This window comes from Tachypleus tridentatus, chromosome 13, assembly GCF_004210375.1.
Source record: "Tachypleus tridentatus isolate NWPU-2018 chromosome 13, ASM421037v1, whole genome shotgun sequence".
Taxonomy (NCBI): Eukaryota; Metazoa; Arthropoda; class Merostomata; order Xiphosura; family Limulidae; genus Tachypleus; species Tachypleus tridentatus.
The window spans coordinates 168,717,874-168,730,407 of record NC_134837.1 but is presented as its reverse complement, the minus strand read 5'-3'; the positions used below and the strand labels follow the sequence as shown (position 1 = coordinate 168,730,407).

The 12,534-nt window shown below is 34.3% G+C and overlaps 1 protein-coding gene across 1 annotated transcript in view; it reads right to left on the bottom strand.

Annotated features, from left to right (window-relative positions):
* Window positions 1-1,481: 1,481 nt before the first annotated feature.
* Window positions 1,482-12,534, bottom strand: part of LOC143238675 (glutamate receptor ionotropic, NMDA 2B-like) — a 200,358-nt gene continuing 189,305 nt past the window's right edge. Inside the window, exons 14-16 of the mRNA XM_076479103.1 lie at window positions 6,895-7,130; window positions 5,022-5,191; window positions 1,482-3,969 (exon numbers count right to left, since the gene is read on the bottom strand). Of these exons, the coding sequence (XP_076335218.1) occupies window positions 3,831-3,969; window positions 5,022-5,191; window positions 6,895-7,130 (545 nt within the window). The 3' untranslated portion in view covers window positions 1,482-3,830. The remainder of the gene's footprint in view (window positions 3,970-5,021; window positions 5,192-6,894; window positions 7,131-12,534) is intronic.

Here is a 12,534-nt window from a genome sequence, read left to right as displayed (position 1 = left end):
CTTATATCAAGAATGATGCTCGGAACTTGCGGCTTGAGCGCCATTGGATCTCCAAGCACGACAATGACCTTAAGCACACATCGAAATATGTGCAATCCTGGTTGCAGAGGAACCACGTAAGCGTTCTGGAGTGGCCATCGCAGTCACCCGATCTCAACCCAATTGAAAACGTTTGGTATGAGTTTAAGAGCAGGGTTCATCAGCGTCATCCGAAAAACTTGCAAGTGTTGGAGGCCTTCTCTAAAAAAGAATGGAAGAAAATACCAGTCGAGTACTGTCAAACGATCATGGAGGTCTATGAGGAGAGATTGCGCCAAGTAATTCACCTGAATGGCTACACAACTTTCTGCCCCTCCTATGTTTGGTTATTTGTTTATAAACAGTTTATGTGACATTCAGTTTACATAAAACTTTATGTAAATGTGTGTTCGTATAATATTTATAATATACTATACTTTCATTATCCTAATCGTGATACTTTGCATGTTATGAGGAAAAAACTACTCACGACGCAGGGGTACGAACACTTTCTGTCGTAACTGTAAATAGACCTGTCTCTGAGAGGATGTTAGTGTGACCCAAATCACTGGACGTCAGACATACAGATCCTTCTCACAAAGTCTTCAGGCTACGGTCTGTCTGAATATAGATATCATGTGAAATGGCCGGCGGTGACGGCTCTGTAGCATCTGGAAGTTAAAACCAACTAACAGTCGTCTTGAGATGTTGTGGTTTTCCTGGACACGTCTTTGGGCAGTATCTCTTGTCTTCTTATATTGTTTCCATAGCCTTAAAGTTAATGTTCTGGAAACAGATAGTCCTATTGCAACCTCAGCCTGCCTTTTCTCATTTTACATCAATCCTCTTTGTTTTTACTCCAGACTGTCATCCAAATGATTCCATTTACTGATATTTCTCATTTTGAATTTCTACAGAATAATACGAGAAAAAACCAACAACGAAATATGGTGCATTGGATCTGGTTGCTTTTTTGTAGGGTGCATAGCCAACATGTTGACAAACTACACATCTCATCTGTGAATTTTCAAGTGAGATTGAACATTGATTGGGTAAAATCGAGCAGAAACTCAATTGTGATTGAATTGTATTGATTTTTAAGTCGGTAGTGCTTAAACAACAGTTTGTTTCTTTGGGCATCCATTTATATGAATTACATTTACTGTTTTTATATTAGAAAAATAAGTCGAAAACAAGTAAAATACATTAGACCGTCTTTTCAAAGTTATTTAAAAACGGTTTTTGATTACAATGACGAAGGCAAACAAATAGTTTTGCCAATAATTTGTAGCTAGAGTAGTATAGGCAACAATAAGTTTAAGATGTGATATACCTTTATAAACAAGCAAAAACAAGGCACGTGAAATTACGATTAAACTTTTAGCAGTGTAAGTTCGAATTAGAAGTCAAACTATGACAGTACTCAGAATAAGTTCGCAAACGAAAGTATTTTATTTCTCGATAATATTACTTTATAACTAACATTTACAGGTACAACCAGATAAAGAAAACTTGACTTTTTATATCATTTGCAATGATACATTGAATCTGGTTTTTCATACATACATTCAATGGTTACATTCTTGGACAATATGAGATACACACCAAAATGCACATTTTTCTTGCTAATAAACTCCTTAATATTGATATTTAATCTACACAAATCATGATATCAGTTATTTGTATGAAACACATAAGAATAACAAGAAAACAAACCTAAACTGGTAGATACGTGGTAATTTCAAAATTTTCCTCACTATTAGAACGTTTACTTTTAAATAAAACTTTAAATGTAATAACTTTTCAGGCTAAAATAAAAGGATGAAAATAGAACTGCACGCATTATATATCTTAAAAATAGTACTAACACATAAGTGTAATTTCTAATACCATTCTTTGTTTTTGGGCTTAGTATTTGTGTCACAACAACAGAAGATAGTCAATCAAATTCAAATATATTATCTAACTGGATCATATATTGTGATATATTTCTTCTACTTTTGTCATAAGATTTGTATATCTTCCAAATTCAGAAAAAGAAGAAAATTAATTTAAAATAACAAATAATATAGCGCTTCTATCTTCTCAACCATAGAATTATTATGCTTCAACAAGCTGAAAGTTTATTATTCATAATCGTTGCTATAAATTATATTAGAGTTAAGGTTGAAAAATAAATTGGATATGACATCACCATGTGGTAGCAAAAATGTGCGTAAACTTTTAAAATTTCATTTCATTTCAGGAAATAAAATGATTTATGTACTTAAACTGTAGAGCATTTTATTAAAGGTATCAATAGCCAACATATTAAACATTTTACAATAAGTATATGTAACTTCTGATTCATTGTTACAACAATATATGTTGTTGTACGTTTAATTAGATTCGAAAAACAAAAGTTGTTTTAGGCTAGTTTTGCCTGTCTTAATATTCCTCACAAACATACAAATGGTTATCTTCGCATAGCCAAACTGAATTTTGAACTGACAGACCAGGTGGAAGATAACCTACCACCAAGTTTTGTCTTCTGTCTGATCGAATATCGAGACTTACTTAACTGACACTCTGAACACTAAGCCATGACCAGACCTAGTAATTAGTGAACAGTTTAATAGGGAAACATACATCAGTGAGAAGCGCAGTTTTTAACGTCTCCCAGGAAACTGGTAGAAATAGGTAGATAAATGCTAAATATTGCGAAGAACGAATGTAAAATTTCTACTCAATAGTTTTCGGCTCACGCATGTTTTTAAGACTCAGAAAATTAGATCTAAGTTTTGAAATTAGTTATTTAAAATAAGTATTGTGAAAATGACATTATTTCTGTAAAACTATAACCAATTCAATGCAATTCAGAATGATGTGAGAATGGATGGAAACCAAGGTAGAGTTTTTCACACGCACTGAAAAAGTGTTATAAAAATCTAAGAGAAAGAGATCTTACTGTTTTTTCATGAGTGTTAAATATCTTTTTACGAACCAGTAAATAAAAAATATCGATCTGAATACAAAACAAATTTTTTCGTTTATTTACAACTTCAGTAGGAAATACTAATTTATTTAATTTGTCATTATTTCGTTTTACAATAAATTTGGTTATTCAGGTTATTTCAATAGCTATATTATAGAAATAACACATATAGTTGTTGAAGCTAATATTCTACAGAACTTTTCTGCCTCATGGTGTTGTTGTATATTTTGATTGTAGAAAATATTAAGAAAAGTTTAATTGAGATAGTTTTATTAAAACGGTTATGATGTCAGATGGTGAGATACCCAATTTGTTTTTCTAGGTATCTATGTTTCAGCGTTGGTGTGTTTGTAATTATAACTGTCTTCATACCAATGTTTTGAGTGATTTCTTTCCATTTTCTCTTTTTATCAACTAGCTGTCAAATTTGGTTACAATACTCGAATTTCATTTATGTTTTTATCATTTGAGCAAGCATGTACCATAACGATGATTGAGTAGTCAAATAAAGTAACACATGTTAAGACATAAGTACACATGCTTCTTTTCAGTCATAGAGAACCTTCTTTTCTTTACAATTTGTGTAACATACATCAATTAAAAACTACTCAGACTAGAAAACTTAAGCAGAAGAAATGGTTTTTTCGAAAAACATGAGAAAATGCAGAACTAATGCAATATCAGATTTACAACAATAATAATGACATAACGTACACTAAGTAAAAACTTTCCAGGCTCAGACATTTAAGCAGAATTAATTGAAGGTTAGCCGTAAACTTAGAATATCCCATTTCTTTACTTTCATTAATAAATAACACATTTAAAAAGGTTTAAGATTCTAAATAACTGTCTCATATTCTGCAATTTCCTTTCGCATTGGCCTGTAGTAAAGTCTTGAACGTGGAGGCTGAAACTCATTTCTACTGCTGTAATGTTTTGTGAGGTATTGTGGTTTTACAGGATCAACAGGACTCGTCCTGAAATAGAAAATGTATTTTTCAAAATAATAAAACAAATATCTGTTTTTGTGTACCAATAACAATCGAGCGATACTTTCTTCTTTCAATACAAATCCTCAAGACTTTTTACAGCTAATTCCAAATACCGCTGTGATGAATTTAATACCAGTTGAAATACATTAAAAACATTTTGTTAAATAGGATTGAGGTGAGAATTTCATTGAAAATATTACGGAATTACATAAGCATCAACGCAAGAAAAAGTCTTACTCGTGAGATTAATTGTTCTATAATTATACATGGCGGGATAGGGTAGAATTACCTCCAAAATGATTCAGATAGGGAGTTGTTTTGATATAACGCCCCTTCTATAGGTGATTCATTTGATGTGTGTACTGATATAAAGCCTATTTCAGAGATAGCTCAGCGCAAGATATGTACTGACGTAGAACTCCAACTGGAATTGATTGACCTCGAGATATGTACTGATATAAAGATTCTTTTGGAGCTGATTTAGTTAGAGATGTGTACTGGTGTAAAATTATCATTTGAATTAATTGATTTTTAGACGTGTACTAATATCATGTTTTATTTTAGAGCTGGTTCAGCTTGAAGTGTGAGTGATATGGAACTCCCTCTGGAATTGAATGAATTCGAAATGTGTACTGACATAGAACTCCCACTAGAATTGATAGAACTCGAAAGTGTACTGATATAGAACTCTCACTAGGACTGATTGAACTTGAGATGTGTACTGACATAGAACTCCCAATGGAAGTGAATGATCTCTAGAAATGTACTGAGATAGAACTCCCACTAGAACTGATTGAACTCGAGAGTGTACTGACATAGAACTCTTACCAGAATTGATTGAGCTCGAGATCTCTACTGATATAAAGTTCCTGATGGAAGTGTTTGAAATTAAGATTTGTGATCTCTTTTATACGTCCTGCTTTTGAAACTGTTTGAGGTAAAATTGTCTACCGATTCATCACTTTTTTTAGGTGTTTTAAGTCAGTCTGTTTGAGCGTATTCTTAGTTTTACGTTAGAATTGGAATTTTTAATTTACTTGAGGTACAGCTCTTTCTGCAGCTGTTTTAGCTTGAAGCGAGCCATGTCGAGTTCATGTCTAGCTTTCCACAAGAGGGTGTCGCAGATAGGGTCTTTACACCGGTGACGCTTCAACATATCCTGAGCCTCGTATACGGCACCTCGAAAACTCAACGATTTTCCCATACTCTACAAAAAGATACATAAATTGTATTAGGGTTTTCAAATAAGATTTCTAAAAATATATTAACCGTAATGCTGCAATAGGTAGACGTAGGACGAAAAAAAGATAATCTTATGTGAACTCTTTGATTCTTAACAGCTAGAGTATAGTTGAATGTACCTGTGACTTATTGATCTAAGGAAATAAAATTGCTTACGTTATTTTGTGTTGCAAGTTATGGCAAAATATGTATTTTCTTAATGTGTATCTTTTTGTTAGTTATACAAAACAAATGTGAAATAGGTTTCTTTTTGTGGCATAGAAACTAATGCATAATGGAAAAGAACTGTTAGTGGGTACCTTGATGTAGTACGTGCTATTACATCCTTTTGTTTGACATTACTAGTTTAGTCTGAGTTGGCTGAAGAAAATTAACTTTTATTCGTTTAAAAAAAATACAGTGTTTGAAATTCATATCAGGCAGGTGGCAGCTCTGCCTGTTTAGGGATGACTTGGAATGTTCACCGAAACGGGTATTTTAAAAAGCTTCACATTAGATCATCAGAATTTTACAATATTATACAATATTTCCTTTTATAGCAATATCTATGCCACAAGTTTTTATAATGTCTGTAAGTATCAAAGCAAATAATTTACATTTATTATTTTTTCTCTGCTTCATTTTTTATTCTTTGATAACTCAAAAACCAAGAAAATGGTGTCAACTAGTTTGATTAACATGACATAGTTTGAAACGTAATATCTACTTTTGTAAGTATTATTAACTAGTAGTAATTTAAAAAATATCTAGTATGGTCAGTATTATCATTAATCCTTGAAGTTAACTTTTTTACAGAAATTTATTGTTCTTTTAAAAAGTTTAAGTACGAGGTGACACAGGAATCACCAGCTGACAATAGATAACCAATAAATATTACAGTTGGAACCTCATTGTATTTAGAACTTAGTTTATAAGCACAACTTTACTATGTTCATTGAAACACTGCATTACGAAAAACAACCAAACAAGTAAAGAAAAACTGTATAATAGGGATGACATTTAATTAAGATATAGTAATACATGTATCACAGTTATGTTTAATTTATGTTGTTTTTCTCAGCTTTGCGTAAAATTCAACAGACACACAACCAAAATGTAAACTAAAAGGTGTTAACATGCCTTTTCATAACATATAATATCTTTATAAGGTTCTTGATGACTCAGCGGTAACTCTAAGGGATTATAACACTAAAAATCGGGTTTTAATACCCGTGGTTTACAGAATCGAGACGACCCATTGTGTAGATGTACATTTTAATGTTTCAATAATGCAGTTTGTACTTTAGTTTTTTTTTCTGTCCTGTATGTGCGATTTTATATTTTTTAACTTTGCCATTTTATATTTTTTACGTTACTTTTTTTACTGTAGTTTATTTGATCAATAGCTCAAACCTATGATTAGTCACAGTCCGATAAATCTGAGTTATTAAAAATAATCATAAGTAATGGAGGGATTAATTTATGCAAAATTGTATGGTGCTGAGCCGTATCATCGATCTGTATTCTATATGCAAGTGCATTATTCAGGATTACCGTAAGAAGAAACCATTTATCAAATTTTCAGACATATAAACCTATTGAGCGATACTAAAATGAAATAATAAAATAAGTAATTCAATGGATTAAAGCTCTAATCACAACTTAGAATGAAAGATGAGATAAACTTACCAAACTGACAAGAGCAAAACAGCCTCCAGTGTCCTTCTTAGCCAGATGGTGACGGATGTACTTGAAATATATGTGTTCTAAGCCTAACACGACTAGAGTGAAAATGACTCCACATCCAAGTAACAGGAAGGCACTCATGAACTGGTTGGTGTCTAAAGGATTGCTGGCGTTTCGCTTGTTTTTACTGGGCTTACAAACACCTTGCAGCCAGAACCTTTGGAGTCGGTCTAAGTCACCTGGATGGAAAGGATTGGGTGCAGATAATTTCTCAATTAAAGATATATAATTTTAGAGTAGGATATAGAGTAGTCGCTACTGAATAGCGGGGAATTATTTGTTTTGAATTTCGCGCAAAGCTACACGAGGGTTGTTTGCGCTAGCCGTCCATAATTTAGCAGTGTAAGACTAGAGGAAGGCAGCTAGTTATCATCACCCGCCGCAAACTTTTAGGATACTCGTTTACCAACGAATAGTGGCATTAACGGACACGTTTATATCGCCCCCACTGCTGAAAGAGCTAGGATTCAAACCCACGACTGTCAGATTGCGAGTCAAGCATCCAAACTACCTGACCATGCCGGGCCAAATACCAGCGGAAGTTGTATAATTGAAAGGAATAAAATATGTAATTATTCTTAGTTAGTTTATTTAGGTACTTATAACGGTTAAAAATGAAACGTTTTGTAACTAGGTTTTATAAAGGTTTTCATTAAGGACTATAACACGATATATTTAAATTACTATTGATAACTTGAAGGGTTTGTCTGCTATTTTTGAATTTTGCTCAAAGCTACACGAGGTGTATCTGCGCTAATCGTCCCTAATTTAGCAGTGATAAGACTAGAGGGAAGGCAGCTAGTCATCACCACCTACCGTCAACTCTTGGGCTAATCTTTCATCAACAAATAGTGGGATTGATCGTGACGTTATAACGTCCCCACGGATGAAAGGGCGAGCATGTTTGATGTGAAGGGGACTCGAATCCGCGACCCTCAGATTACGAGTCGAGTGCTTTAACCACCTGGCCATTCCGGGCCAACTTGAAGGGAAGAATAACTTAATGGCTTTATTAAACAAAGACGTATGACAGAAGTGATAACAACTGATAAAACTGAGCATGTCTGGACATGTCCAAAGCGAATCCTTCCAGAAATACCTCGCAAAACAATGAACTGGAGTTAAACATAAATGGTACTGAAAACTAGGAGTTCTTAAAGTGCAAGTTAGGCCCGGCATGGCCAGGTGGCTAAGACACTCGACTCGTAATCTCAGGGTCGCGGGTTTGAATCCCCGTCACACCAAACATGCTCGCCCTTTCAGCCGTAAGGGCGATATAATGTGACAGTCAATCCCACTATTCGTTGGTAAAAGAGTAGCCCAAGAGTTGGAGGTGGGTGATGATAACCAGTTGCCCTCTAGTCTTTCACTGCTAAATTAGGGACGGCTAGCGCAGATAGCCCTCGTGTAGCTTTGCGCAAAATTAAAAACAAACCAAACCAAATAAGAAAATATAGGACAAAATACTTAAGATAAGTATCAGAAAACTTCTATAGAGTAAAATTTATGTACTAGTTCTTTTGTGCACAAAATTTGTTTGGGATAAATTGTCGCACCAAACTTAAGAAGCAGTAAACATGCTTAAAGTAAATGATATTGCACACTATCCTTAGTGCCAAAACAAACTGTCTGGGGAATATTCTATTGTACTCTATTCGTAGTACCGAAAACTTACCTAGGGCAAATCCTATCATGTTGTATTTTTAATGCAGAAGACTCGGTCAAGGTGAACATTTTTTACCGTTTCTTAATTTGGTAGCCTATCTAAGTCAATTGTCTAAAAAATCTAGCTAAGTTATCCATTTTTCTTACGGGGAGTATTTAATCTTAGAAATTAATCAATGTAATAAATTACGCCATAACGCATGATTCCGTCAGTTCGCCGATTGTTTTTGTTTTTCCTCTTTCCCACTGTCACAAGAATCGAATAATTCTATGCACTCCAGTTCTTTTATAGGTCAAGAATGTATGATCTCTCACTAAGACATTTCAACAGCCAGGCCCGGTAGTGGCTACGTTATGAGTTATTGCTGTAAACAATTTTCCAGAGGAATTTAATATCACATGTGATTAAAAACAAAGCATATGTAGATTAAATCGTCAGCCTAGCGCGTCCGAAGCACACGTAAAAAACAACTGATAACTGCAATACACTTTACTGTAGCACAAATGTACGTGTTAAACATGAAGCTTGCTGCAAAAAAGCACATAACTAATGAAAAACTAGTACGTCTTTGACCTTTCCTTGAAAGAAGGTAGTTCGAAAACAAATTTTAAAGAGTTCATTTGATAGGGAGAAAGAAACGAAATTCCAGGTGTTAAAAATGATCTTTGTTATTTCAGTAAAGGAGTTTTATTCTTCTTTAAGTTTAAACTGTTTGATCTTGATGGCTGTAACAAAGATGTAACTGAAAATATGTTCTCAAAATGATTCTTTAAAAGTGATTTTCCACGAGTGTTAGTTATGTTTAAAGCAACTCGTGTTTTCACAAACGTTGTTATAAATACTATGCAGTATGTAAAATATTCTTTAGTGGACATTAGATATCTACATATACAAGTGTATATACACACGCATGCATACATGGATAGCGGTGTTGTAAGGTGGGAGTGCTCAGCTAGACATGGATGTTTTATAATATGAACCTCCCAGAAAATTCATTGAATTATATAACTCATAGTTACTATATAAGTCAAATACATAATAGTGGAGTCGTTACAACACCCCAGTTCCGACGCCCCTGATGTATATTCAAAGTTTTGAGTTTGTTTGTGGGTGTTTAGTGGAATGCTGCAGTATAACGAAACTGGTTATGTTGCCATGTTTCTTCATGAAATCCAAGAAGTAATTTTCAAAGAATCTACATAAGATGTTTTTGTCACGTAATTAGTGTTGTCTCTTCCATGCATGTCTCTTAAGTATGTCACACATTTAGAGTTAAAATATTTGTCAACCAATCACGACCAAGAGTATCTTTTTGAATGGCTCCCTTAATATTCTCTTCGGAATTTCTATATGGAAATAAAAATTAACGTTAATGGAGGAGGAGAAAAATCCTTGTTGTTTTAACATTTGGTGAGAACAAAGTTGGTTTTTTTAATAGCTCCAAGGTAGCACAGTGGTAAGTTGGTGGTCTTATAGCACTGAAAACAGATAGCCTGTCATTGTAATTTTCTGTTTAACTAAAAACATTTTTTTTTCTAAAATAGTAATTGTGAAGAATGGTCAATGATTGTTCCTGATAATCTAATAAATTCGATTTATTTATTTCGTTTTGTTCAATAAAACTCGTATAATATTTTCCTTTACTAAATGACGTACTAGTGCTATGTAAGAAAAATATATGCAACATAAAAGAAATGCTGCATATCGATAGGAGCTATGTATTAAGTGTTAAAGTTACAGATAGAAAACGTGTTGGTTGAAAATGTAAAATTATGACACTTGTGTTCATCATATGAACTAATTTCCCCGAAAGAGGGCCGAAGGCCGTCTAGAGAGGTAACTTGTTTTAACCACTCACACTATACAGGAGTGTGTTGTCTGTCATCTAGTCAGTAGATGGAAAATGGCGTCATAAAGGATTGTTTTGGTTTGTTTTGAATTTCGCACAAAGCTACTCGAGCACTATCTGCGCAAGCCGTCCCTAATTTAGCAGTGTAAGACGAGAGGGAAAGCAGCTAGTTTTCACCATCCACGGCCAACTCTTGGGCTACTCTTTTACAAACTAATAGTGGGATTGACCGTCACATTATAACGCCCTCACGGCTGAGAGAGCGAGCATGTTTGGTGTGACAGGGATTCGAACCTGCGACCCTCAGATTTCGAGTCGAGTACCTTAACCACCTGGTCATGCTGGGCCGTCATATAAGAAACGCTTTATATTGCAATTTTTACTGCCTTTGATGTCAGTGAAATGTACGCATGCTAGGAATCACGAGAAGAATTATGCACTCTGTCATATACAACACATCATGACATATTAAGTTGAAAAGCAAGAAATAAAAATATTTGTTGCTCTAAATTTTGGTTTTATTTACTCTAGAAACAAAACAATTTCAGGTACTCTGCGGAAGTACCTCTACTTATATACGGTAATATTGCAGAGGGACATCAGAGCAGATGATAGTAAATACGTACTTGGTTCATGATAAATCCTCTGTAATTCTACGGTGCAATGCTGCCACTAAAATTGTGGATGGATATTTAGATACAGCTTATCCGTAAAAGAAGTAATGCTCGTATGGCGACATTTTAAAACCATACAGAGCTGAAGACAACAACACGTCGTGAAAAAGAAATATAAAACATTCATAATTCTCCAAGGAAACAAAATTCACAGCTGAGCATTTAAGATAATGAAGAGGTTAACAACCATGTTCCAAGGCAAAAAAGGATCAACACCTTTATCCGTAAGTGTAAGATATGGCTACAAAATAATGATCTTTAACAAAATAAACATGCTAATGAAGCTCAACACATCTCCTTGTACCATTGAAAATATAATAAACAATAAACAGAGCTGATGAAAATTAACTTCCACTAATTCGAAACGTATATTTGTAAAAACAAATACGATGATCGCAAATGTGGATATAAACAGGTACTCCACGTTAACGCATGAGCCTGGCATATCCTGGTGTCTAAGGCACCCGACTCGCAATCTGAGGGTCGCAGGTTCGAAACTCCGTCACCCAACATGCTCGCCACTTTCAGCCATGGGGGCGTTATATTGTAACGGTAAAGCACACTGTTCATTGGTAAAAATGTAGCCCAAGAGTTAGCAGTGGTTGGTGACTAGCTAAATTGGGAACGGCTATCGCAGATAGCCCTCTTGTAGTTTTGTATGAAATTCAAACCATTCAAACACTTTATCTGTGTCAAGAAGAACATAAAAAAACAAACAACAAAAACAAAATAACAAAAGCAATATTGAAAACTGTGTTTGTTGTTAAGCGAAAAGCTACACCACGGGCGTAGAAACCCGATTTTCAGTGTTATAAACCTTAGACTGCACAGTGTTTTGCGGAAGCACTCATCCACTTGCAAAGTTTGCACATTTTATTCCTATCTGAGCTTACACTCATGGAACTTTCAAACGGGATTTTTTTACTCAGAACTTGCACAATGAGAAAGCTAAAATTTTTGATATCATACAAGTTAAATTTTTAAGAGAATTAGGATATTTTTAATTGGATAAGTATTCAATCAATTTGCTATTACAACCCTAAATCAGTTCAGGTGCAAAAGATCAGTTTGAAAAGTTACAAAATTAACGTAATGGTTTCTGTATGTTTGTAATCAAAGTGGTTTATCTTGACTTCAGAGTGGATACACCTGTTGAAGGCACAACTCACCTAGTAATATGGCCAACCAACTATGAAGACCAAAGATCTTTCCAAACAAGTCAGGGACAAAGCTGTAGAGAAGTACAAATCAGGAGAAGGTTACAAGAAAATTTCAAAGTCACCGATTATCCATTTGAATACGGGTGAAGTTCATCATTATGAAGTGGAGAGTGCTTTATACCATTCAGTTACTATCCAAATCAGGCCATTTTTCCAAACTAAGCGGGCAGCCAA